The sequence below is a fragment of the Lytechinus pictus genome, chromosome 13 (assembly GCF_037042905.1).
Source record: "Lytechinus pictus isolate F3 Inbred chromosome 13, Lp3.0, whole genome shotgun sequence".
In the NCBI taxonomy this organism is placed as follows: Eukaryota; Metazoa; Echinodermata; class Echinoidea; order Temnopleuroida; family Toxopneustidae; genus Lytechinus; species Lytechinus pictus.
The window spans coordinates 20,010,254-20,037,927 of NC_087257.1; the positions used below are offsets into that span (position 1 = coordinate 20,010,254).

General features: G+C 38.3%; 3 protein-coding genes across 6 annotated transcripts in view; 2 read left to right on the forward strand and 1 right to left on the reverse strand.

The window, feature by feature from the left end:
- LOC129275119 (SWI/SNF-related matrix-associated actin-dependent regulator of chromatin subfamily A-like protein 1) overlaps positions 1-5,222 on the forward strand; it is a 32,552-nt gene extending 27,330 nt beyond the window's left edge. The window contains exon 15 of the mRNA XM_064108204.1: positions 458-5,222. Coding sequence (XP_063964274.1) covers positions 458-691 — 234 coding nt within the window. The 3' untranslated portion in view covers positions 692-5,222. The remainder of the gene's footprint in view (positions 1-457) is intronic.
- On the reverse strand, positions 5,223-17,119 carry LOC129275126 (cytoplasmic 60S subunit biogenesis factor ZNF622-like). Of its 4 annotated transcripts, none has more exons than XM_064108205.1 (6): positions 16,903-17,119; positions 12,920-13,639; positions 12,286-12,448; positions 11,279-11,424; positions 10,659-10,799; positions 5,223-6,424 (listed from the first exon to the last, which is right to left on the reverse strand). In XM_064108205.1, the coding sequence occupies exons 1-6, from the start codon at positions 16,904-16,906 to the stop codon at positions 6,297-6,299; spliced, it is 1,302 nt and encodes a 433-aa protein (XP_063964275.1). In that variant the 5' UTR covers positions 16,907-17,119; the 3' UTR covers positions 5,223-6,296. The 4 variants fall into 4 exon arrangements, with proteins under 4 accessions (XP_063964275.1, XP_063964276.1, XP_063964277.1 ...); XM_064108206.1 differs by lacking the exon at positions 16,903-17,119 and adding an exon at positions 16,317-16,837; XM_064108207.1 differs by lacking the exon at positions 16,903-17,119 and adding an exon at positions 16,414-16,651.
- Positions 17,120-17,240: 121 nt separating this feature from the next.
- Positions 17,241-27,604, forward strand: LOC129274625 (large ribosomal subunit protein eL43-like). Its single transcript, XM_054911404.2, has 4 exons — positions 17,241-17,331; positions 25,151-25,279; positions 26,240-26,322; positions 27,236-27,604. Exons 1-4 carry the CDS (start codon positions 17,272-17,274, stop codon positions 27,297-27,299), a joined length of 336 nt encoding a protein of 111 aa, XP_054767379.2. The 5' UTR covers positions 17,241-17,271; the 3' UTR covers positions 27,300-27,604.
- The last annotated feature ends 70 nt before the right edge of the window (positions 27,605-27,674 follow it).

Genomic DNA, 27,674 nt, shown 5'->3' on the forward strand with positions numbered 1-27,674 from the left:
ATGATGACGATAATGATGATGGTTGTCATCGTTGTCCTAGAATTTTTAAAATTTTGATTTTGTGATGTCACATACAAGCAGCTCCTCCTTATTTCGTGCGATGTAATTTTCTCAAAAAGTTGGAAGTGATTTCATTTGCGCATGGATGTATCATCAGACTCATTTTTTCACTCCATTCAATTAAGAAAAATATTGGTATTCATCATAGTTTGGGAATTTATGTTACATGGTACTAGTATATGAGGAAGCTGCTCGCATATGACGTTGCAAGTCTGAAACATTCAAAAACTTATAATTCTCTGTTTCGTTGATGGGTTTTCATGAAACCTTTACCAATATATTTCTCAGATTTTTCTGCTTTTATTAAAACCATCTTATTGTCAGTATGAGCTTTCCCTGAACTGAAATTCTCACAATTTCTAATCAAGTTATGTTGATCATGTCGTTCTGCTCTCAGGATCCGAAGCAGCGGAGTATCCTGTCATTCTTTGAGCAATCTTTCTTCGAGGATGACCCTCTCTCCCAGGAAGATCTTGATCTTCTGGAAGCAGCTGAGGCTACCAACAAACCAGACACATCTAGTCAAGATGTCAGTGGTCTACAAAAGACAGATACAGGGTTGTTCAGCTCATTTTACTTTGAGAAATCATCTGTGGACGGTCCTAAGATCAAGAAACCAAGAATGAACTAATCAATAGGGTAGAAAGTAAAGGTGAGATAGAATGTACTGAACACTGATGGATTAGAAAGGAAAGGCATGATAGTGTGTACTGAACACTGATGGGTTAGAAAGTAAAGGTGAGATAGTATGTACTGAACACTGATGGGTTAGAAAGTAAAGTTGAGATAGTGTGTACTGAACACTGATGGGTTAGAAAGTAAAGGTGAGATAGTATGTACTGAATACTGATTTGTTAGAAAGTAAAGGCAAGATAGTATGTATTGAACACTGATGGGTTAGAAAGTAAAGGCGAGATAGTATGTACTGAACACTGATGGATTAGAAAGTAAAGGCGAGATAGTATGTACTGAACAATGATGGGTTTGGAAGTAAAGGTGAAATAGAATGTACTGAACACTGATGGGTTAGAAAGTGAAGGCAAGATAGTATGTACTGAACAATGGATTAAAAAGTAAAGGTGAGATAGTATGTACTGAACACTGATGGGTTGGAAAGTAAAGGTGAGATAGAATGTACTGAACAATGATGGATTAGAAAGTAAAGGGAGATAGAATGTACTGAACACTGATGGATTAGAAAGTAAAGGGAAAAAGAATGTACTGAACACTGATGGATTAGAAAGTAAAGGGAAATAGAATGTACTGAACACTGATGGATTAGAAAGAAAAGGTGAGATAGAGTGTACTTAACACTGATGGGTTAGAAAGTAAAGGTGAGATAGTATGTACTGATCACTGATGGGTTAGAAAGTAAAGGTAAAATAGTATGTACTGAACACTGATAGATTTGGAAGTAAAGGTGAGATATAATGTACTGAACACTGTTTGAAGCAGATAGGTTAGGAAGTAAAGGTGAAATAGAATGTACTGAACACTGTTTGAGGCAGTTAGGTTAGGAAATGAAGGTGAGATAGAATGTATTAAACATTTTTTGAAGTAGTTAGGTTTAAATGTGAGATTAAATAAACTGAAGACTGTTTGAAGCAGTTAGGTTAGGAAGTGAAGGAGAGAAGAGGAGAAAAAAAGAACTGTATTTAGCAACTGTAATGATTCTAGTAGCTGTAAAGGTTAAAAACTCATGAAATTCTCTTTTTTTTTCAAGTAAGAAGGTACTTGGCTCAAGGAAATAATGGGAAGAGTTATAAAGACAGAAAGCGCACTCACTGAGTTTTCAAGACAAATAACAGTCAACTAGAATCGACACAATTTGAATGACACGTAACTAATTCAAACAGATTGTTTTGATTCCAAGAGATTTGACTTTAACTGGCATTTTCACCTTTGTAATGAAATATTTGTTATAAATGTAGATATGTAAAAAAAATTATTTTTGTTACAAATAAGTTGCTCAGAATTTGTTATCGCGTCCGGTTGGCAATCGCGTCACCCGACCATTCAAGAAAAGGGCCCCTTAAAGGTTGAGTTTAATTTACCCGATGTTTTGTTAAAATCAAAGCCAAATACACGAAAGGTGGGTAAACTGGATTCGGTGTTTCGTGAATTAAGGTGGCCCTTTTTTCAAATGGTTGGGTTACTTGATTGCCCGACCAGGGGCCCGTTGCAGAAAGAGTTGCAATTGATCGCAACTCTAAAAATCATGCGCAACTTGATTTTCAACCAACCAACAGCGCGCATTTGGCACTTGCGGTTGATTTTTTGACTTGCGTTTAAACGCAACTCTTCCTGCAACGGACCCCAGACGTGATGACACAAGCCATATTATTTTGCATTAACTTTGCAATGAAAGATATTTTTGCAGAGACTCAATTGGCAGGTGCTGTTTGATGAGGCTGTTTGTACATGTAAGTTATGCACAACTTAACGCACAATTGCTGACTCTCTTTCATAACACTTTGTGTTTGATGTGGCTTGGTAAAGAAATGATGTTGCCAAGTATTTATTTTCAAGTTTCTCTGATCAACGAATTTGTGATTGAAGTTGATATGTTCTACAAAATTGCTTGAAACGATGGTAACTCCCGTAGAAACTCGGAAGGATAGAATGATAGAAATCATACATTTGCGATGGAAGTTAAAGCTATACATGAGAAACTTGGATCTTGACAAAATTTTGTTTTGTCCATAACAAATTTAATTCAAAATGAAAAAATAAATCATGACGCATAAATAAGCTATGAATGAAAACTTGGCATTTTGTTTAATAGAAACATATTACGCATAATTAGGCAGATTACAAAGAAAAAAATTAGTCTTTATCAAGGTAGGTAGATTTCAGATGAAGTCTCTTTATTGCCAAGATGTTTTTCATAATAATTGCCAAGTTGTAGTAATAGAGGCTTAGAGGAAAGCATGATTATGTACAGTTGGTATTGACTATTCAGAACGTTATTTGGAATGAATTAAGCTACTGCATGCTAAAAGCAGAATAGCTGTTTTATGTTATTCTAAGTATTGTACTCTAAGCATTGTATTGTATTGCTATCAACAGAGGCTGTTACAACTGGTAATGTTGCAGCGATGCCTAATGTCACGACAACACGGTATTTACATCTGGGGTCAACATTTGACATCACAATCCAAAAGATGTGACTGGTCCTGTTCGTGCTCTGATAGCAGGGGTGGGAGGAGGGGGGCAAGAGGTGCTTGCCCTTCAGAAATTCCCAGCAGGAACAATGCCCTTTTTCAAAATGGAAAGTGCCCTATTTTTAAAAATGATATGTTTTTTGCCCTTTCTCAATATAAAATACCTTTTTTAAGTAAAACATAATCCATTTTAGTTTAGAAAATCATTCTTGTGCTTCGCGCTTGCATCAATTATTGTTAAGGTACTCATTCTGTTCTTTGTTACAAAAATGCTTAGAATTTCCAGTTTTCAGGTTGATTTATCACAAATTTGAAGCTCACGCTTCGCGCTTGCATCAATTATTGTTTAGTAAGGTACTCATGTTCTTGGTTACAAAAAGTGCTTAGAATGTCAAATTTTCAGGTTGGAATATCAAAATTTTCAGCTCACACTCGCAATATTCGATTGGTAAGATATGTATCCTATTAATCAGTCACTATATATAATGCAGTCCTTACCAGCATCCTTTTCTGGTCAGTATATTATAAATTTCAGCTCACGCTTCGTGCTTGCATCAATTCATTTAGTTAGATACACATCTTTTTCATGATAAAAACTTCTCAGAATGTTTAATTTTCAGGTCTTATTAGTACATGAAATGTCCAAAATTTTGAGCTTGCGATTTGCGCATGCAACATCTTGCAAGATGCCCTTTTTAACAGTAATTTGTGTGATAATTGATCAAAAAGCGAGTTTCACAACTTCAGATTTGAAATTTTTTCCAAACCGCTCGCTCGCGGAAAATAAAGCTCAAATATATATTTTATCAATCAGAAATCATTTCAAAAAGGCCTTGCTCAACTTAATTACTACAAAACACAACACAGATGATAATCTCATGGTGAAAATATCCGTTTTGCATCAAAATGCCCATTTTGACATAAAAGTGCCCTGTTTTGGCTTCCCCCAAACGAAAATACGTTCCGCCGCCCCTGTCAGTTAGTGTTACCATTTCTGTGTGGCCGGTACGGACAGATCCAGAGGTCGAGCAAAATGACATGCAATATCTTAATGAGGTTGCTCTTTCTACCACCTCTCTCTTTATCTACCTCTCTGCTTCTTTCTCTCTCTGTCTTTTCCTCTCTTATTCTACTTCATTTCCTTGTCTTGTCTCATGTTACCTTCTGAAAAAAATTATCTCTTTTATTAGCCAGTTTCTTTTGTTTCTCCATGATCTGTCAGCTGTTCAGTATTTGGTTGTAATGATCTCAGGACAAGCCAATATCTTGCTGTAGCAGCTGATTCAAGTGTGCTGTAAATTTATATTTTGAGGTCAGATGATGACAACTTTAACCCTAATATGCAGGGGGGTGGGAGAAGTACACCTATCTTAGATATTTCATGCAGTATCTCTGCAATGTGCCAAGAAATTGTTGCGATGCTGCAAAACTTTTTTGGGGGTCACACCTTGTCTATCTTTTAAGAGATAATTTTTGTGACGTAAGAGTTGTGGTTTTGCAGTTAATACATGAATGTATGTACAGAAATTTGTGTATGATGTCATAGGTGAATTGCATGGCAATTTTCACTTGGTCGATATTGTGAAGATTTCAAAGGGAGATGAACTCTTCTCAGGCCTGGACGCGGACCCAGCCAAATTAGACATAATACCATTTCGGGGGCCATATATTGGTTTTGAACGATACCCAGCCTGGCTGGATCCGTGCCTGCTTCCCCCACCCCCTTCTGATATAGCCTAACGTGAAAGGGTTCAAGCCGTGCTTGATTAGGGTTAAAGTGCCTTTTTGCAATGTTAGTGTCATTCTTTCCAGTATTATGTTTTGTGTTTGTCAGGTAGTTCAAATTGTGATTTGTTACTTTGGTCGAGTGTCTAGTTTCGTTTAAGAATTTATTTAATTGGTGTATGTGTGATCTGATATGTAAATTTTGTACAAATTATTTTCTACACAGATTATGCACGCATCGAGCTACTGAAATAAAATATTTATGAATACAAATTTGGTTCGATTAGTTGCATTTATTATTATATATTTTATACACACCATAGATATCCAGAAATACTTTTGAGTAAAATATTACCTGTGGGCTGTACTCTGAAAATCAAATTAAACTTGAATCCATTGGAAATTGGCATTCACTTTGTGCATACATTAAGACGGTCAAACTTATTATTTTTTTTCACTTAAACTGCTCATTTCATTATGGGTAATGCTCTGTATGATTTTTCAATTTCTTACTAATGGAATGACATCTGAGAAATATTTTTTAATACAACTGAAGCCCTCTTCTCTATCAATTATACCCATGATATACCACATACTACGATTCTATTCCATGTATCATTGTCTCAAGGTTCTGACTTGCTATCAATTTATCATATCATCCCTGTGATAGCATGCATAACCCCTTGAGGGTGGGGCCACAATGAGTAGGTGTTGCTACGCGTACATTAGGTGTAGCCTACTGGCTGGTAGTCGTAGATACATGTATGGTTGACCAGCAGCAATGCATTGAAATTAAAAAGTGATCGCTCAACCTAGAAAATAGTTAAACACTAGTTGGGTCCTACAATAGATATCGGTAACCCTTGGGTCTAGAGTTAATGTAAGACAGATCTTTGCGACAATTAACAATGAGGTATAAAACAACTATAGTCTGCTCTGTATTCCGATGCTCCCTCTGTGCTTTTCATTCCAGCCGTTCTACCATTCCTTCGGTGATAAAAGGGTCGGTAAGAAAAGTAACTTGGGAATGATAATTTCCTGTCATCCTCATGAGCAGTCAATATTTGTATCGGGCAATTTTTTTTTTTTTTTCAGGGGCTACTTTTACCAACTTACTGTTTAGATCACCACCATTGGATAAGCTTTAACATTGCAATGAATGGAGATTTCCAGGGCTCTTGAGTATTGAGGGAAGCTAAATCTCCCCCCCCCCCCGCCCCTTTTTTTTCCCACCTCATTTGTATACTTTATTGCTCTCTCATTCTGTCATATCACTCAATGCATGCACACACATCTCATCAAAGCTAGATGAGCAAGTCATATTGTAATTGATGAAGTACCGTAGGCTTATATTGGGTTCTGACATCGGAAATGTGTCTGGAATTTGTTGGCCTTGACTTGGAGCGAGAGATTCTGCCTGCTGCGGAACTTCTGTACATAACGAAGATCACGAATCATCTTCTCTGATGCTTCTCCTACAGGAAAAAAACAAACAGAGCAAATGATTTATATTTCAATTATCCTTTTTTGCTTTCTATATTTGAGGAATCAGGAAAATTGGTAGAAATTTACAACAAGTGGAATGCCTCTGGCCGTCTCACCTGCATCACGCGATTCAATATAGCAGCAGTGCTGATTTTGAAAACTACTATAACTCGCACAAGATGTTCAGTGATACTTGGTTACTCTTATTTCCACGTTTTATGAACTAGACCAATACACTTATAGAGATATGATGGCAATTCAACAAATACCCCCAACGTGGCCAAAGTTCTATGACCTTACATGACCTTTGACCTTGATCATGTGACCTGAAACTCGCACAGGATGTTCAGTGATACTTGATTACTATTATGTCCAAGTTTTATGAACTAGACCAACACACTTTCAAATTTATGGCTGTAATTCAACAAATCCCCCAATTTGGCCAAAGTTCATTGACCCTAAATGACCTTTGACCTTGATCATGTGACCTGAAACTTGCACAGGATGTTCAGTAATACTTGATTACTATTATGTCCAAGTTTCATGAATCAGATCCATAAACTTTCAAAGTTATGATGGTAATTCAACAGATACCCCCAATTCGGCCAAAGTTCATTGACCCTAAATGACCTTTGACCTTGGTCATGTGATGTGAAACTCATGCAGGATGTTCAGTGATACTTGATTAACCTTATGTATAAGTTTCATGAACTAGGTCCATATATTTTCTAAGTTATGATGACATTTCAAAAACTTAACCTTAGGTTAAGATTTTGATGTTGATTCCCCCAACATGGTCTAAGTTCATTGACCCTAAATGACCTTTGACCTTGGTCATGTGACATGAAACTCAGGCAGGATGTTCAGTAATACTTGATTAACCTTATGGCCAATTTTCATGAACTAGGTCCATATACTTTCTAAGTTATGCTGTCATTTCAAAAACTTAACCTCAGGTTAAGATTTGGTGTTGACGCCGCCGCCGCCGTCGCCGCCGCCGTCGCCGTCGGAAAAGCGGCGCCTATAGTCTCACTCTGCTATGCAGGTGAGACAAAAACCATACAAATCAAAATCTGTTACAAAAAGTAGATTTAGTGCTGTAGCCGAACCGCCGAACCGAACGGTAGTTCGCCGAACATGGCACTTCCGAACCGAACAGAACCGAACACTAAGACTTGGTTCGGAAGTTCGGCAAAAAAAAAAAAAAAAACGGCTTTCAGCTAATAAATTTATAAGTTTACACCCTTTCTAATCATTATATTTGCGCATTCTCTATTTAATCTTCTTTGCAATTGTATGTTGGAAGTATGCGCTTATTTTGCGGTTACTAGATTTTGTTTTCATTTTCATGTTGACATTGTGGTTTTTACGGCCCTGATTAAGAAAGGAGATCCGATGAATGATGTTGCGCTATAATAATTTTACTGGCTTTTATCATCTCTCGCTCTGTGGCCGAATCGCCGAAGCATGGTAAAGAAAACCAAAACTGTAGGAGTGTTCATTGGTTAAATCTAATTATCTAAAATATTGTTGTTTTTAGGTGGCGAACAAGATTCTTGTTTGAAAATCTTCAAATTATTTTGAATGAACGAGCTCAATAAACTGAAAGTGAAAGATGAAGTACCATTAATATTACGAATTACGATACGATGTGATTAAGATCGTAACTCGTGTATTGTTGCGGCGGAGAATAAAGATCTGATTGAGGTGATTGACATTATTATTGAGGTGTCGGCTCGCTACTGTCTAGTTTTCATGATTTTAGAGAGAAGTAAAGAGTTTTGAAAACGAGAGATCCAGTGAAAGTGGGAAATAAAGTGAGTGACTGTTAGAGATGAAAAGGAGAGACGCAAAACAAATAATATAGAAATTAGATGAGGTGAAGTTATCTTTTTTATTATTAACAATCAGATGAAAATAAAACTCAAACACTCATGAATGATTACGGTATAGCATATAGCAAGATCCCCTTCCCCTCGTTGACAAGTTGAATGAAGATAAAGCCATGCGGAAACATTCATCTCTTGGGGGAAAATGACCCCAATCTTTACTTTTTTTCCCCTTTCTTATCAACTTCTCAAATTAACCATAAACAATTCGATGATCACTCTACTCCCCCTGTCCCATTACAGTCGTAAAACTTTGCATCCCACTTGGTCTGTATGTTCATGGTCGAATGAAATCTGACCAATGAAATCATAGAAATCTCGGGAATTGCTCTTCAATCAGTGAGCTGAGTTTCGCGAGCAGACAAAGCACGTGGCTGTATGTACCGATGCGACAATCAGCGACATGCGATTGGTGGTTTAGTTCACCCATCGAGCCAATTAGCGAAAGGCGCATTTACATAAGCACGCTTTCTTCGACACGCCCCTGGCCCTACTATGCCTACAGTTCAGTGCACTGGCGCTGGCCGCCTCGTATGTGATGCAATTGCCAATCACGTTTGGCCGGACTGTATATATAAATATTTATGAGCTCAAGAGTCCCGCGCGCTACAAGTGGACTGCATGCGCTGGCCTAGCTGGTACGAGTGCGAGCGTAGTTAATTTGGCAAGTATCCAAAGTGTGGTCCAGGTATGGACGACTAGGAAGAGTCGCCATTTTAGAACTGTGAGTTACCCAATAAATCTGTCATCAGATAATCAAATTCGAGATAACAGTTGATTCTTTGAGCGCTATAACTTTCATAGTTTCATGTCAACAAGATAGAGATAAAATGGTTTGATGTGACAGAGGTACATGCGAGCACATGCAGTCAATCAAGTACAAATTGTCTACCGGTACGCTACGTATACCTGAATGAACTATAGCTTTATCAGTGCAGTCTATCATTACCGAACCCCGAACCGAACCAATGTTCGGCAAATTTCTGCCGAACCTTGCCGAACCGAACCGAACCGAACATGGCGCCTGACTTGCAGCACTAAGTAGATTATCATAAAACATATAAGAACATCAATGATCTAAATTCCAAAGGTATGATGTTGAAGCCAAACTGGTTTACCATTTAATTTCCTTATTTTCATTTCTCAATATTGGATTGCAAGATGATTTTTAGCACAATAACCATCAGTGACCCTTTACCAAAGGTTTAGATTGACTTTAATACTATTGATGTTTACAAGTCAAAGCATGACTGGCCATCAAGCACAGAATGTAATAGGTGACATATTTACTCATGCGACAATTACTCCAGGCATTATTTTGTCTGAGATGCAGGATTTTGGTTCTGGATGCAATAGGGTTATATGGTACGATTAGGGTTAGGTTTAGGGTAGGGTATCGTATTAAACCCAGGGTTGAAGTTAGTAATTTAGTGTGTAGAATGTATAGCCAAGCAATTGCTGCCGGAGCAAATGTCATTTAATCGATCCAATGAACAGCACATTCAATACAGTTGTTGACAATATGTTCGATTTAGATTGATGGACTTAAGAAATAGTCTGGACTAAGAAAAAAATTAGAAGTACAGTCCGACCTCTCTTATCCGGCCTCCCCTTATCCGGATCTCTCTATTATCCGGACGCACATTTGCCGAGATTTAGTACGTGAGTAATTTGAGATGGCAATCTTAACTCAATCCTATAGGCAAACTCCCTTTGATTACATATATTTTTCAATATAGTCTACCTAAAACAACATTATTTTTCATGAAAATATCTCACCGAAAGAACTTAGGCAGGATAATTTTCCAGGAAAATGGGGCGCAATGTAAACATTTCATCACGTTCTCTTTTTGTTTCCCGGGAAAAACAACACATGTCTCACTAGCTAACGCTAGGCCTCAATACGGACAGCGCCATCTATCATGTTTAAGCCTACAGTGAGTGTAACAATGGCTGACATTGCGAAGATGCAATAGCCGCCGCGATGATCTTATTGTAAAACTTAGTTTCATCGAGTCATTCATTCTCTTTCTTTCGAAGTATGCTCGATTTATACCTCAATCATTTGAGCAGGTAAATTATCCAACAGTTTTGGCCACCAATCGATTTTATTTCCGTAAAAATACCGCCTATAATTTGCACTGACACTGCAGTGAATACTGTCTGTGTATGCCCACTAAATAGACTACGTGCAGCTTCTATTGCGGAGGCAGCTGCGTGTATTTAATATTGGGTCTCCCAGATCCGGATAAATCCCTTATCCGGATTGGTGCTGGTCCCAACGTGTCCGGATAAGAGAGGTCGGACTGTAGTAAGTAGTTGAGAGTATATTGACCTTTGTTGCCATGCCAACCAAGTGCCTTGTACTGTGACATCAATCGACCAATGAGGGCAGGATTCTTCTTCATTACTCTTCTTTCAAGGGGAAGGTTCTGCTTGTAGTACTTGCTTAGCTCACGGTGACCAATCTTCATTCCTGAAAAAAAAAAAACAGCGTACTTAACATTGATTCTATTAATAATTACACTTTCATATTTCACTATGCATAGGCTTACATTGATTCCACTGTAAAAACTCGAAGTTGCAAGGTCACACTTTTCAGCTGTGTCTGTGATATGTACTGTAATAAAAATGAAGCCCAGAAACGAATCACGCCCAAAAATCAATATTTAGTGCTTCAGAAAAGTGAAGTATAAAGTGACCGAAAACACTATCTTAATTTCATCCTATACCTAAAAATGCACTATATTAATCTCCCCACGAGATTTAGTAAATAACGTTACAGTCACAGATATCTCTCTTGGAGTACATGTATCTGCATTAATTTGATTTCTTTTTTTTCCTGGATGTTTTTCTCATGAACAAAATAATACAACATGAACCAAAGTTCAGTATTTTTTTTCTTCGAATTTACTGTTTGTGTTGGTAGTCTGTGCCTTTAATATCTGTACTTACCCGAGGGGAGAATAAGCTCAAATCCTTCTTCTTTCATCTCATAGCTGCCTAAATCCATTTCTTCTTCTTCATCTTCATCATCTTCACTCCTCATCTCTCCTCCTACTGCTCCTCCATTCCTCTCATCATAGTCAGGGTAGCTTTTCCTGATAGTAAAAATGGATCATAAATATTATTAACAATCATTTCAGCAGATCCGATCTAAAAAAAAATAAAAACAACCGCCTTAAAAGAAATTAATAGTGATTATGATAACAACGATGAAAATGATGATGATGACAATGATGACGATGAAGAGGATGATGATCATGATGATGGTGCTAATAATGATGGTGATGATGATGATGACTTTGATGAAGACAATGATGATGATGTTGGTGAAGATGATGATTGTGGTGATGGTGATGATGATAAATTAATTTCTTTTTGCAGTTTTTCCACAAAAATCAACTCAAATTATGCGATGGATCATTCAAGTTTGTATAAAAAATTCCCTCCTTTTTCCAAAATATAGAATACAATTGCCCAGAGTAACCTTCATAAAGTGACTCATTAATTAATTGATATACCATTTCTCATGCACTATGTGGTGCCACTCCTTAATAGATGCTGCTTATGTGAGAACTAATCTCTGATTAGAACTAAACTCTAAATTGGCAATGCAATGATTGTAATGCAAATTACTGTTTAAAATGAAAATCGGCAACTCTTTGGTTAAGTTTGTTATTCTCATTCATTCGAGTCATGTGATGTTCATTTTTGTATGAGCATTAATAGAAACTTATTTATTGTTGCCAATTTAAGGAGCAAGAGCAGATTAATTTTGACCTTGTTTAAAATGCAAATTGTCAACTTTTTGCTAATTTTTTTTCTACTGTCATTCATTTTGTTTCTTGAGTCATGTTTTATTCATTCTTTTTTAAGTATTTGTGACTAAAGAATCAATAGTTGTAAATTTGAGGAGCAAGAACAGATGAATTTTTACCAAATGTTTGAGTTAATCTTACCTGAAGTCATAGAAGTCTGAATATTCATAAATAGCATCTCCTTCATACAAGATCTTACTGTGGCCTTTGTCTCTCATATGTCTCTGTACTGAATCCAGTGAGTAGAATGACTTTCCTTTTTCATTGCACCAAAGACACATGAAATCGCAGCCAACCTTCACACCTTAAACAATTTGAAGAAGAAATAGGGAAGAAAGATAAATTTATTTTAGATATCAAGTTGTACATATACATATAGTATGTGGCACTTAAAATAAGTGTATTAACACTCTATAAAATGTGGCATATTACTATTCTTATTACTGCTATGAATTGATCATCCAATTGGCTTTTCAACTTATTTGAACAAATTTATTAGGTTGATAATGTTATCAAATCGACATAATCAATTAAATTGTGACATTGACTCATTTAAAAAAAGGCAACTCCATGATTTCATTCAAGAGAACATATTTCCTAATTTGTTTAAGTCTCAAGACAGACACTAATTCTAATTTTTCATGAATTTTTTCATGCAAATTGAATTTAATTTTCTTAAGTAAATTTATACGTTTCTTTCATTGAAATATTTCATTCCATCAAGAAAAAAAAATAAATACAAAAAATGTGCAATATCTATATGCTGCTTCCTTACCCAGATACGATAAAAGACCCTCCATGTCTGCTATAAACTCCACGTTGGGCAGGTAGAAGCTATGAGATACAGTCATATGATGCAGGTTGTCTTCAATTGATGAAGTTGATTGACTGCAGAAGAGACAATCTGTAGGCGGTATCTCTTCACCTTCTACGTCCTCCCATTCCTCCTCATCATCATCGTCCATCACTTCATCAGCAACTTCATCTTTGTTCTCCGTCCTCAACCTAGATGATGATGGTGGTGCAGCATTGTTGTCCATCTTCTTTTTCTTCTCAGCCCCTTCCCTCTTCATCTTCTCTCCTTCATAGGCGTCAACCTTGGCCTGGTCGCGTTTGTTCTTGGCATTCTTGATGGAGACCTGGCTCTGATCGGATGCTGCTTTCATCTTTGCCTCTGCATCTTTATGTTTCTTGGATTGTAGGTGGTTTGTATAGGCGTTCTCCGTGCCAAAGTGCTTCCCGCATACCCCGCATCTAGTAGAGGTGTCACGTTGTGCTTCAGCGGTCTTGGATTGTTGTGCAAGAAGGCGCTGCTTGAAATCAGCAGCAGTGACGGGAGGAAGCTCGGCTACTTTGCGTTTGAGGTTGTAGCGATGCCAGTCCGACTTGTAGTGAGCCCTCTGTAGATCCGTACTGGCGAATGCCACTCGGCACGAGATACAGGTGAATGCCCCTGATGACATTGTTCTTTCCAGCTCAGCTATACTTGAGATATCTGTAGTAAAATATTTAAAAGAAATATTAAAGACATATAGCCAGCTTGCAGGTTCTCCCTGACACAGCCCATTTTAAGGACTTTCAAAATTGGGAGCGAATTGTGCAATGTCAACAGGCTGATCTGTGACAGTGATCACTAGCTCAGCCGCACAATCAAAACATTGCATAGTTTTGATCAGGGGTGGATCCAGAATTTTCCAAGTGGGTGGGAGGGCACATTTTTCTGAGGAAAAAATTTGACTAGCAAAAAAAAGTTTTCAACCAAAAATTAAGTATACATTTCGTCCCAGAAAAAAATTAACAAGCAAAAAAAAAAAAAGGACTTCACTTGCAAAAGGGGGGCACACTTCTGTTTCAACAGCATTTTTACATTTTAATTTGTTTCCCAAGGGGGGGGGGGGGGCACGGGCCAGTTCTGCCCCCCCCCCCCCCCGGATCCGCCAGTGGTTTTGATTGTCTGGCTGGCGATCCTCTCAACGATTGTGGGGGTTTTGTTTTCATAAATATAAGCCAATATGGTGGCGTAATATTTGATTTTTTTCTGATTCTGATTTTTTTTTTGCGATTCCTCTAAAAAAATTGGGTTTGAATTTTGAAACATCACTCACCAGATTTCAATAATTAACTTATCAAAAGTGACATGCAGCATAAATCAATGATAATCTATAATTTAAACACAATAATATTTTTCGGCTCTCCTTTCCACTAACTCTAATACCAGACTGTCCAGACAGACATCTGCCGATACTATTAACCAAGTAAGTCTAATCACTAATGTGATGCCCAGAAAATGGTTATCACTTATCATAATAATTCCAAACATTGTCATGATTGTCCTCGTTTAAAAAATTTTTGGACCACATTATGAGGGACATTCGGCATTATCCTGGTTTAAGTCACCACTCCATTCAAAGATCAAGGAGAGAGCTTATAAAGCCTTTGTGAGACCCGTGCTCGAGTACGCCTCCTCAGTTTGGGATCCTTCTACAAAGAAACACATTGATAAGCTGGAGTCTATACAGAGACGTGCTGCACGCTTTGTCTTGAACAAGTACCATAAAACCTCAAGTGTTAGTGAGATGATCAAGACCCTCGGCTGGCAGACTCTTCAGCAGAGAAGAAAGATCACACGCCTCTCCATGCTCTACAAAATAACCAACAACCTTGCACATTGCCCAATAATTAACTCAAAACTTGTCCCACTACCAACTCGCCTGCGTCGTTCTCACAACAGACAGTTCCAGCTGATCACCTGTAGAACTCAGTACAGAGGATCTTCATTCTTGCCTCGCACTGTGAAGGACTGGAACGGGCTACCAGCTGAGGTAGTGGATGCTGCAACCCTTGACACATTTGTGACAAGGGTCAGCATGTAAACGGCATCACCAGCAATGTCATTTTTTATCTTAAAGAAAAAAAAAAAAGAAAAAAAAAAAAAAATCTATGTTTCAACAGTATGGCAGTGAGTCCAAACTTCGCGCGTGTCCATACTTCGCGGACGGTCATTATCTAAAAAACTAGCCAATATCCTTAAAATCTGACATCATCAACGTGAAAAGCGACCTAAAATTATCCTTTGGTGTAAGTTTCTTTAGGATGAGTTCAGTATTCATGAAAATATTGGCAAAAGATCGGCAAATTTGTCACCGTTAGCGCCCGTTTTGAAGAAATCTTATATTCTCAACAAGCATCACGATATCACCATTTTGCAAGCAGAAATCATCAAAAATGTGAGTTAAATGTGGTACTAACCGATTCTATAGCATTTTGCCATCAAACTGATATAAATATTTCACTTTTTGAGCTTGAGTTTTTGTTTAAATGTCCACAAAAACTTTGGTCCGCGAAGTTAGGTCACACTTTTTCTGAACCTTTTCCACCACAGCGCGCATTCGCCGATCGGAATAGAATTTTGAGATCGCGATACCGGCGAATTCCCTTGACCTACTTCACATTTTCGTCCATGATTTTATAGTTTACGATCTTGCCGTCAATGTGGTAACTATTTCTTGAATTGGTTATGTATAAATTATGAATATTTTGTGAAAAAATTTAAGCCTGATGAATATTTTTGAAAAGTGCGCGAAGTTTGGACACCCCATCATACAGTAGGATATCGCAGACAAGGTCAAGTCAACTTTTTTCAACTTTGCCATAATAATCAACACTTTGATTGTGGGCAACAACGGAAAGACAAGACAAGACATTCACTGCCGTTCATTTCGTCAACGGCGGTGACTTCTTTCATCTCCCATTGCCATTGGCATTGTCATTGACTTTGTCTTTGTAGTTGTACACAACGAGCGCACACACTGACACACAAGACTCAAGAGAGGTGACTTATTTCAGGATAAGGCCGGACATTCACACTTGCCAGACACCTCTGCTCTGCCTGGTCGAATGTTCGCGCCATTTGTGATGGTGATCAAGTTCTGATTCTGGTGGGGAAATTTGCTCGAAGTCGGCCGGTGCAAAACTGCATTAGCGCCCCAGAGCCAGCTGCTGAGCACCGCCCTCGCTAAAGTAAAGGCTTTAAAGCAAAGCCAAAGGCAAGGCGGAGAGCGGGGCGGAACTCTCGACTCGCGCTCGCTGGACCGGCAATGGCAACGCCAAATTTAATTTAAAGATCTTAGAGTTAGAGTCTGGACGTATTTTCTTAACTTTCTAAAACTCACCTCGCTCAAAACTTTCATGAACTAACCACAATAAAGCTGGTAAAATTGGTAAACCTATAACTTGTTAAGTAACGCACACCCGGTCGGTCGGTCTCACCTTGTTTGATTGAGGTTGATTGGTCGTAGTGCAGTACTTAGCTTACAAGACAAGACAATTACCTCAACGAATGTCCGGTAATTTAGCTCATGTGCAATTCGAATAGGCGTATCATAAAAACGTGAGAGTCCTACTATATAATGAATGTGAAAGAATCGCACGCCGTAGTAATACAAATTTGTGTTCTAGAGTAATTGCGCAACACGTCGCAAGAGGTTTATGACAACTCCACAAAGTAAATATCGTCATAAATGATGTCGGTCAGATATTTGGGGGGGTCGACCTGGCACTATACCGGGTGATTCATTTTGATGTTTGGCTGAGGGGCATGCAGCCCAAGTGAAGTTTATCTGTCTTTCACTTTAAAAAAGTCAAGTCTACCCCAGAAAAATGTTGATTTTGAAGTAATAGAAAAAAATCCAATAAGCATAGCGCTGAAAATTTCATCCAAATCGGATATATAATATAATAATTATGAGTTTCACTTACACATGTATTAGTTTTCACAAAATAGTTGCACCAGTTAGTGACATGCAAATGAGACAGTCAATGGTGTCCTTCACTCACTATTTCTTTCGTATTTTATTGTTTGAATCATACAATATTTCAATTTTTACAAATTTGAAAATAATGACCAACTTTAGTGAGCCACAAAATCAAAGGCCGAGTTGTTTGTAAGAGTTTTACCGTTGCCAATTTTTGAAAGATCCGATGATATGAAATTCAAGGTTAATTCATGTTGATATTGAACAAAATCACAAAAATAATATATATATCGAATTACAAAAAATTATTTATCTATTATGTGGATTAATATTAATATAAAAATAACAATGCAATTATAAAAATATCCATACGATGGACCGAGGTGACCTTAATACGGTCTCTTCTGCTGGACTCCGTAATTTGTCTAAAATGGTCAGTGTGTAACTCTACGAAAATCCCTGAAAATCTTCCGATTTTTGCCCTAAATATACGAATCAACAATAATCGGATGTTCTAAATTAGGCTATCACATTTTTCATTCCATTTTCATATCTTTTTTCAACTATTAAATCTGTTATTTTGGTGTAAATTATCCCTGCTCTATTTAAGTTCGCTAGCGCTACCAGTTTGCTGTGTTCATTGACTTTACCGATCTGCCGATGATTGATTGTAGTCAATCATAATTCATATCCCACGTTTTGGCCAAATTAAGCTGGTAGTGGTAGATCTGAAATAACCCAGGCATACCATATTTGATGAAGATCCCCTCGACTTTTGCTTTCCATAGAGTCGAACTTTAAAAGATTATGAATTTACAACTTACAAGTCATGACAAAAATTCGGCCCGGGCCGGACTCGGCGAGCGAAAGTGGTGTCTAACGTTAGTCTTTGCTTTGGGGAACCTTTGCTTTGCCTTTGGTGACTGGTGCGGTGCATGCATGGCAGTGAGTCCAAACTTCGCGCGTGTCCATACTTCGCGGACGGTCATTATCTCAAAAACTAGCCAATATCCTTGAAATCTGACATCATCAACGTGAAAAGCGACCTAAAATTACCCATTACCTAGTAGGCCTAGGCCTAGGCCCTAAAAATTTCTTTAGGATGAGTTCAGTATTCATGAAAATATTGGCAAAAGATCGGCAAATTTGCCACCGCTAGCGCCCGTTTTGAAGAAATCAACAGACAACAAGCATCACGATATATCAGTAGGGAGACCGGACCTAATTTTTATCTTTGGATAGGGTTGGACTTACGTGCTATGACTGTAATCATTTTATAGGGAAAATTTCACTCATACCAACTGCCGAATTTCTTGAAGTTATTCCATTTTACTGCAAAGTTACAAGCGAAGAGAAATTGACATTTTTCCGCCAATAAGAGCTCTAAAACCTCCCAAAATATGGTCATCCACGATACGCGTTCACGTCCAATTCAGGAAATGAAGGCCTCCCTCGTAAGGAGGAGTCTCCGCGAATGTTGCTAATGATGTCAGCGTGCCATGATTTTTACGCTGCACGGTCATGAATATGTATTACTTTGACCCCGACTGTCTTCAAAAGTTTGAGTTACGCACCCGTACGGGTGCGTTTAGGTCAGGTTTAGGTCAAGCCATGTCACGAGCGAATGCAATGCATAGAAAAAGAGAGGGGGAAAGAGACGCGATCGTAACGTCCAGAACCGATGCTTGAGAGGTTATGAGAGAGACAAAAGCTTATGATGAAATGTGTCTGGGATTATTTGTGTGCATCAAAAGTGTGTCCATTCAATGTACCTTCCCACGTGGCTCACGACACGGCGTGGAAATTTCCTTTGTTTATATTTATGTCTGAGAGAGTCTGGCATTTGTCTGTGATTTGCATGTGATGTGGCAGTGCATTATCGAGTGTGTATCTGCTAAGACAGAGAAAGTTTAATCATCACCTCATGAAAAAGGTATTCCCCAAAATTCGAGACGAGATGGGGCGGGGGGGGGGGGGGGGGGCGAGGCAAAGAATGAGAAGAATCAGCATGTAGTTTTCAGCATGGGATTGATTTTTTAATTGTGTGATTCTCTTTTTTATCAATTTTATTGATTCTTCTTGAAAATTGTTTTAAATGCTTTTAATCAGGCGCTGGTGGGAGGGGGGGGGGCAAGTTCCCACCCACTCCATTTTGATTTCTTTTTGCTTGATTGTCAGAAATTTATCCAGTTGTCAACTTGACAGTGGCGGCCAACTTCTTTTTGTCCAAAAAGCGTAACCCCACCCCCCCCCCGTTCTGATAATTGGATTCACCCCTTCAAATAATTAACCCCCTTCTTGATTTTGCACTTTGGTTGTTACCGATTCCAACACAGTCATTATTATATTTGTCGTAGATAGCGAGTTGTAATTGATAAATTTCCTATGATTTGTGAAGGCTTTGATAACTGGGATCCAAAGAACTAATATGATTATAGTTACTCTGTCATGGCAACTACCGTGGGAACGGGGCTCGACCACAATCGTTTCCATGTTCAGAACATGGACCCCTGGGAATGACCCGGCATTTGACCTCCATTCTCAGTCTCCAGATATTTGTAAACAATGATCTTATCTTGGCCGCTGGTTACCATGGTAACGGACATTCCAACGTATGTTCAGTTCATGGACCGAGAGGTCCATGCACAGTTGAATCACGATCAGAGTTGAAACATGGAGAGGGACCTCCATAGTTGAAAAAAAAGACACTCTCGATCTGGAATAAGTGGAATCAGTTCTGGATTATATATAAGAGCATTTCTACTGTAAGCATTAAGATGAAGAAAAATAATGACTGAAATGAGTCCGGGAAATGGGCAAAATATTTGGACTGGGAGACGGCTTTTTTTTTTAATCATCCTTCGAAGTTCGAGGGATATATACGAAGACGGCCAGCAAAATTATTGTTCTATGAATTTAATTCTGCATGTAATTGATTTTTTTTAATGTGTGATTCTCTTTCTTATTCGTGATCCCGTTGATTCTTCTTGAAAATTGTTTTTAAATGCTTTTAATCAGTGCTGGTGGGGGGGGGGGGGGCGACAAGTTTCCATCCACTCCATTTTGATTTCTTTTTGCTTGATTGTCAGAAAATTATCGAGTTGTCAACTTCACAGTGGCAGCCAACTTCTTTTCGTCCAAACAGCGTACCCCCCCCCCCCCCCCGGCCCCCCCCGTTCTGGTAATTCCTGGATTCACCCCTTCAAATATAATTAACCCCTCTTTTTTATTTAGCATTTTGGTTGTAACTGATTCCAACACAGTCATTATTATATTTGTCGTAGATAGCGAGTTGTAATTGATAAATTTCCTATGATTTGTGAAGGCTTTGAAAACTGGGATCCAAAGAACTTACTACATGTATATGATTATAGTTACTCTGTCATGGCAACTACCGTGGGAACGGGGCTCAACCACAATCGTTTCCATGTTCAGAACATGGACCCCTGGGAATGACGCGGCATTTAACCTCCATTCTCAGTCTCCAGATATTTGTAAACAATGACCACCTGCATGTTATCTTGGCCGCCGGTCACCATGGTAACGGATATTCCAACGAAAGGTCCATGCACAGCTGAATCACGATCAGAGTTGAATCATGGAGAGGTATACAAGTACCTCCAACACCATGGTTGAAAAAAGGACACTCTCCATATGGAATAAGTGGAATCATTTTATATAGGATTATAAGAGCCTTTCTACTGTAAGTATGAAGAAATGAGTCCGGGAAATGGGCAAAATATTTGGACTTAGAGACGGCTTTTTTTATCATCCTTCGAAGTTCGAGGGATATATACGAAGACGGACAGCAAAATTATTATTCTATCAATTAAATTCTTGTGCCGATGAAGGTACAGGTTGGTGGAGGGGGGGGGGGGTAGATTGCACCTGCCTTCTGACTTTTTACATCATCCAGGACTATATTATTTAGCATGGTCAACGTTCAATTTTTTTTTTGCTTGATCTCTTTTGTTCAATTACACAACGTGAACTTGTCTCTACCCCGAGGTCTCTACCCAATTTACATAAATTCTCATCACACTGCTACTCCGACCTCTCCCCTTACATCTAACTTATCTCTTTTTCTGCTCCCTCTCTTCTCTTCTCAACCCCCCCTCTCTCTCTCTCTCTCTGGGTGCATCATCTTTGGTCAATATATCAAAATTCATTAAAAAAAAATATTTAAAAATGTCGAGGTCTCGGTAGCACACCGGCCTTGATGCATCTTGATGAAATATTATTTGGACTGTCTTCTTCCACTTACATTGTTGTTTTGGTTGAATATGATTGCTGCCGCGAGACTTTGATATATTGACCAAAGATAATTCAAAGATTGATGTAAAACATGGGATGATAAATGGACAGATCAAAATACATGCACGGTTGAATGATTACACCAGTGATGAGTCACTAAGTTTACATGTGCAAATGCAAATCATCCACGTGCATGTGTGTAAGCGATACACTCACGATCATTCACAAAGTACATGTAGACAAAATTGCATTGAAACTCCATAGCATTGCGCACAGCGACACCCGCGATGAACTTTGAATTCTCGCGCCGGTTGGGCACGTGACCATAGGCGCGGGACCGCTTGACGTCATTAAGAAAGCGCGTATTTAATCTGGCGTCATCGGGTTTACCACGCCCTTTTTTCGCTGTTCAAAAACTCGCATGGTAAGGGTATTTTGAATTGCAATCCGACACATGATCCTCAGGGATATGCGAAAAAATGATGTCATAATCGGATTCAGCATCGTCGAAAATGCAAACTGGACTCGGTTTACGTACAGAGACTTTAATCGTACTCTCGCTATCGCAGAAGGAATGTTACTTCTCATTATATCTTTTTTTGGCGAAAGCGAGTGAATTGTAAACCGATATGAGTATACAGAGCAAATTATTTCCTTTCTTTTGGTATATAGATCATGATCATACGATGTGAGGATCAAGTGTCGAAAATGCTTCAAAGTGGAATTTTGCTCCAAAATCTCTGACCATTTCGAGGGGAAATGCGACCTATGCGAATTTGCGTGTGTTAGCGCTCGCGCTGACGAACCGTTGTTCAAACCGGTGAGTGAGGGGTCATTTCCGTTGCTTCAAAAGCATGATAAAACACCACGATCTCTTTTATTTCGACATTGATTAGCTTGAGAATATACTTGATGATGATGTTGTTGGCTTATTTTGATATATATTGACTATTTTGTTTTGTGATGGCAAAATAATGAGAGACATGTCGTATTTTTGTGAGCTGCTCGTTGAAGGTCCGTGCGGCGTGTAACAAAAGGCGGAATGCAATTGACGTCCGCGCGGTCTCCCTAATATCAGGCATGATATCACCATTTTGCAAGCAGAAATCATCAAAAATGTGAGTTAAATGTGGTACTAACCGATTCCATAGCATTTTGCCATCAATCTGATATAAATATTTCACTTTTTGAGCTTGAGTTTTTGTTTAAATCTCCACAAAAACTTTGGTGCACGAAGTTAGGTCACATTTTTTCTGAACGGTTTTCCAGCACAGCCCGCATTCGCCGATCGGAATTTAGAATTTTGAGATCGCGATACCGGCGAAACCCCTTGACCTACTTTACATTTTCGTCCATGATTTTATAGTTTACGATCTTGCCGTCAGTGTGGTAACTATTTCTTGAATTGGTTTTGTATAAATTACGAATATTTTGTGAACAAAATTAAGCCTGATGAATATTTTTGAAAAGTGCGCGAAGTTTGGACACCCCATCACACAGCCACAGTGGTAGGCAGCTGTCTCAGTGTCTGTTTCGAGTTTCCTACTACTATTAATAATTACTAAGACTAAGTCTAAGTTAACATTTATACAATACTTTTAGCACTAGCTGACACTGTCTAGCAGTAGAGGCGCATGGACAGCAATATTGGAGACTGTCTCCAATGTGGGAGATTATCTCCAATATCAGAGACTTTTGTAAAGAATTTGGGTATCCAATTTCAGAGACAGTCTCCAGTTTTGGAGTCCAATTTCCTTTGTTTACATTTGCTGCAAAAGGATTACCTTGGCGGCAAATAGAAATGTGATAAGCAGATTTCTCATGAAAAATTACCCCTTTTCACCGTCTACTTTAAATATTCACCGTCTACTTATGTTTTGATAAGGATTTTTGTTGTCAATCACACACAAAACAAATGGGCTTCTGACCTCAGTGAGACAAAATTTTGGGTGGAAAAAATCATGCTTTTGTTGGTGTTGTTTCTTTTGTCCTTATGCAAAGCAAGTCTCCAATGTGGGAGATTGTCTCCCCTAATGGAGAGAGTCTCCCATATTGGCCGTGCGCCTCTACAGTCTACTGTCTAGAGGTGCTGCACTGCCTGGTCAGAAAATGGGGATCGTTGCACTCGCAGTTTTACAGGGACTGTCTCAGACTCAGTTTTCAAAGATTTCTCCACACAAGAAATCTAGGAAAGTTCATTCACCTGAGTGTCATTCAAGTGCCGACACCAGTCATGTGCGCTAGTACTACCGGTAGTCAATGTAAACATATCAGGTTTCGAGGTTTCATAGCAAGATTATTGCCTTGGAAGACGGCAAGTCATGAAAAATAGACGGTGAACTGGGGGGAACCTGGTCACTGAATCTATTTTTAGCACTCTCAATTTCCGTAATTGCTGTCTTTGTCCCGCAGGGGGAAGTGAAAGAAAAACGTCCCGTTAATTTAAAAAAGGTTAATTTCAATTTATGTTTATGGATTATGTCTATGAGTATGAGGATATCCTTGTTTCTGGGACAATCCCAATTTTTTTGACCAGCGTCTCTACTGACTAATACTTTGCAAAATCCCCCCGGCGAGGCTCATCAAATTTTGTCTTTATTTCATGAAGATATATAAAAAGAATTGGACCAAAATGAAGATTATTATTCTGTTTTGGCCTAAAAATGCACCAAATAGGGAAAAAATTAACTTAAAAGGGGGAAAAACAGTGACTTCGGCTGTCACCCAACTCCCACTTCCCTGGTTGATCCAAATTTAATACAGTCATGAACATATGGGCATTGAGTCCCTGTACAGATCGAGTTCAAACTTCGGTCTCTCACTCTTTAATTGGTGAATGGAGCTGACGGAGTTCAGCGGAACAACCAACACCAGAGAATTAAGCTTTCGGTCTAGCGCAGCCGCCGCAGCGGCAGCGCAGGAGCAAACGTTAGCTACATGTAGCTTACCTCAACATGCTCAAGTGATGTTCGTGTACGCTCCACACAACTTCACTAGTGACACTTCCGCTACACCTACCCGAACATCAAGGTGGTGATCTCGCTCTGATACTCTGAGTGACAGGTGGGATTTTATGGGGGGGAAATATAAAACTCATGCACCAACATGATTTAAAAAAGAATAAGATATCTTATCTCCTACTTTTCATTCTAATTAATTCCACTCCATATCCGTTCTCCGGTTAGTCTAAAAATTGGTGATTTAGAGCCAGTATTGAGTTCCTCACACATTAATTCACTGCGATTCCAAAACATCGCAAATTGCGCATGCGCAGAAATCGCAGCCCAAATTATGAATTTTCATGATAGGACTATAGATCGTTATATCAACATTGAATACCAATTTAAATGACCATCCAGAGAAAATTGCATCAGTAGAAGCGCACGGCCAGCGTGGGAGACACTCCAATATGGGAGACAATCTCCCATATTTGGAGACTTGCTTTGCAAAAGAACAAAAGAAACACACAATGGCCATTGAAAGATGAAGGTCACGCCCATTTTTGTCAAAACAAGGAGAAAAGGGCGGGCTGTAGCGCGAGAACCGACGGACTGATTGGACTAATTTTTGTTGTTTTCTGCTTAGCCCTTGGGGAATTTCATGTGTACCAAATTGCAAAAAATTCTGAGAAGGTCGGTGCGAAATTGCATATTCATTGGGTGAAATGGCATGGAATGACCCTGTGGTTGATCAGATCTTACTCTTTGTAAGACGGGGCCCTAGACTTCACAGGAAAGTTCAGATTTCAACTTCAAAATTTGGGCCTACCATTTATTAAGGAACATTGTCTTTAATACACAACACAGTGCTGAAAGGGGAGAGGATTAACATTTTGGCTACGAACTGGCTACCGTTAGAAAGGTGGTGCTTTAACACATACAATGGCGTAAGCTGTATTTCAAGATTTAAAAAAATAGTGAGATGAAAGTTGAAATTCAAAATTGGAATTAAATATATTTGTTATTTAAAAGTATTCCGATTTTGCCCATTTCTTTCAGGCCAAGCGTACAAGGAAAGTTGGTATCACTGGAAAGTATGGGACCCGTTATGGTGCTTCCCTACGTAAGATGGTGAAGAAGATTGAGATCTCTCAGCACAGCAAATGCACCTGTGTGTTCTGTGGAAAGGTAAAATTTCTTCTTGTGATTTTCATGTCCTAGGAGGGAGTTCCCATACTTTGAGTTTGAATCAGAAGCATACACAGGATTTTTGAAAGCGGGGGTTTTCAAGCTGAATGAAATGTTGACAAAAAAAAAAGGTCTTCACCACAAACTTTATGTCGTAATGTACCCCCCAAACAATTGACAAGCAAAAAAAAGGTTGTCCAAAAAAAATTTTGTTTGGGGGGGGGTTGAACCCCTGTAACCCCTCCCCTGTGTACGCTACTGGTTTGAATATCTAGTCTACATACATCAAAGGATGTATTAAACTTTCTTGAACAAACAGGCCTTGAGCCATATGTTTTTGTAGTTTGGTTTTAATTAGTTTTTCTGTAGGGTCATGCATGAACAACCAGGATTTAAAGGCAAAATTATTAAGTTGACAGCATACCATATTAAAGCCGGGTTCATGTAGTTGGCAATGATTACATGAGAAATTTCTATTTCCTATTATAGCACCCCTATTAATTTAATTTCAGTGGTTTCATCAGTGAATAAATTATATGCTTTATAGCTTAAATCTATATTTTTTGTTGCGATAACATTTTATTAATTTTCATGTTTCATTAATGTACTTATATTTGTTTATCTTTATGTTACTAAGCATTGCCAAGATAATGACTCAGGATTTGATTTTATTACATGTATGATATTGTTGTTATTTGTTTGCTGATCTTTTGTACCTGTATAAATATGTTATAATGAATGATAAAATAATTTAGGTCAATTGTCACCTTGTCAACATAGAACTAGATCTGGCTTATTCATAAACCTGACTTGGTGAAATCTTGAATTCTAAGCTTAGTGATAAATTTGTGGCAGCATAAGGGTTATTTTCATTTTTTTTGTTTTTTTTAATAAATAGCCTGCGGAATAGGGTATTACCTTAAATTAAATCAAGTTATTGTTGTGTTTTGTTTTCTACAGGATACTATGAAGAGGAAGGTTGTTGGTATCTGGCATTGCAAGATCTGTAGAAAAACTGTAGCTGGAGGTGCTTGGGTATACAGGTGAGTTGATTTCTATCACACCTACCGGGTCAGAGTGGATGAGAGTCATTCAACCAACCCCTTTTAGATCGTGGTCATGAAAGCAATACTACATTCTGCATGGACTTACACTTGGGACCAATTGATCACATCTACTGTTATGGCCCAATAACTTGAAAAGGGGAAGTTCACCCTGACAAAAAGTTTATCGTAAAAACAGCAGAAAAAATGATAAAAAGTATTCCCGAAGGTTTGTAAAAAATCCATTAAAGAATTAAAAAGTTATTAGAATTTTAATTATTTGATTTGTGATGTCATATGCCAGAAGCATTCCTACATAGTGAATGGTAAAAAATCAATGAAATGTTTTTTTCTCTGAAATTGAAAATGGTTTTTACTGTACCTTCTGTATGTCAATATACAAATCATTTCACACCCGATCATGACAAGAAAAAAACAAACAAGTCATCAGGAACTAATAGAATAATGAAATTCATGCTTTGTATGTTACATAACATATGGGGCAGCTGCTCGATTATAATGTTACAAATCCAAAACTTAAAATTCCTATAACTTTCTTTGATGAATTTTCCCCAAACCTTCACCAATATTTATCAATTTCTTTTTTCTGCTATTTTTACAACAAACTTTTCTTCAGGGTGAACTTCCCCTTGAAGTGTCATAAAAATCATACAAAATGTATCAGTCAGTTGTTAAATGATTCCATTTTGATGAAATTTCATAACAAAAAGATATGTGGTTCAATAATCTAAGAGTAACAGACAGTGTTTTGAAACAATTCAAATATGTGCAAAGAGCATGGAAATATGTTTATTAAAGTTAAAACTCTCATTAAGGTGCTCAGCCTATTTCAAGGAAATAAAAAGAAGATTCTAATCTAAGATTACTTTATTGTTCGTTCTCCACCTTGCAGTACCACAGCCGCTGCCACTGTCAGGAGCGTCGTCCGCCGTCTCCGTGAAATGCAGGACATTTAGATTGGATCATCTTTCAACCACAAACTCTTACACTTGTACAGCCACTCTGGAAACGCTACATCTGATTCCCAATACATTGCAGGAAAGACAGATTCCTCAAGCATTTCATGATCTGAGAGCTCTCCTTCATTGCCTCTACATCTGGATCCCATCTCAACATACTGTTATGTGGACATGGAGCAAAGGGGACTAGTGTTATCCATCACTTGATAAATCTGTCTGTGCAAAATGTCAAAGACTTTTCAGTACGCCATTTTAGCATGTGAGCCTACCAACACAATAAACCCAGCAAATCACTCATAAAATCCAATGCGTATGATGTAGTTTGTATGTGTTAAAGGCCCCCTTTACAAAGATTATTCTACAAAAAAATGC

Excerpts from the sequence above, each read along its gene's own strand:
- LOC129274625 (XM_054911404.2), top strand. The coding sequence starts at position 17,272 with ATGGACCGAGGTGACCTTAATACGGTCTCTTCTGCTGGACTCCGTAAT. Across the intron at positions 17,332-25,150 it reads TCCGTAATTTGTCTAAAATG|GCCAAGCGTACAAGGAAAGT; the intron begins GTCAGTGTGTAA and ends CATTTCTTTCAG. Across the intron at positions 26,323-27,235 it reads GGAGGTGCTTGGGTATACAG|TACCACAGCCGCTGCCACTG; the intron begins GTGAGTTGATTT and ends TCCACCTTGCAG.
- LOC129275126 (XM_064108205.1), bottom strand. Across the intron at positions 12,449-12,919 it reads GGGTCTTTTATCGTATCTGG|GTGTGAAGGTTGGCTGCGAT; the intron begins GTAAGGAAGCAG and ends AAATTGTTTAAG. Across the intron at positions 6,425-10,658 it reads TGGTTGGCATGGCAACAAAG|GAGAAGCATCAGAGAAGATG; the intron begins GTCAATATACTC and ends TTTTTCCTGTAG.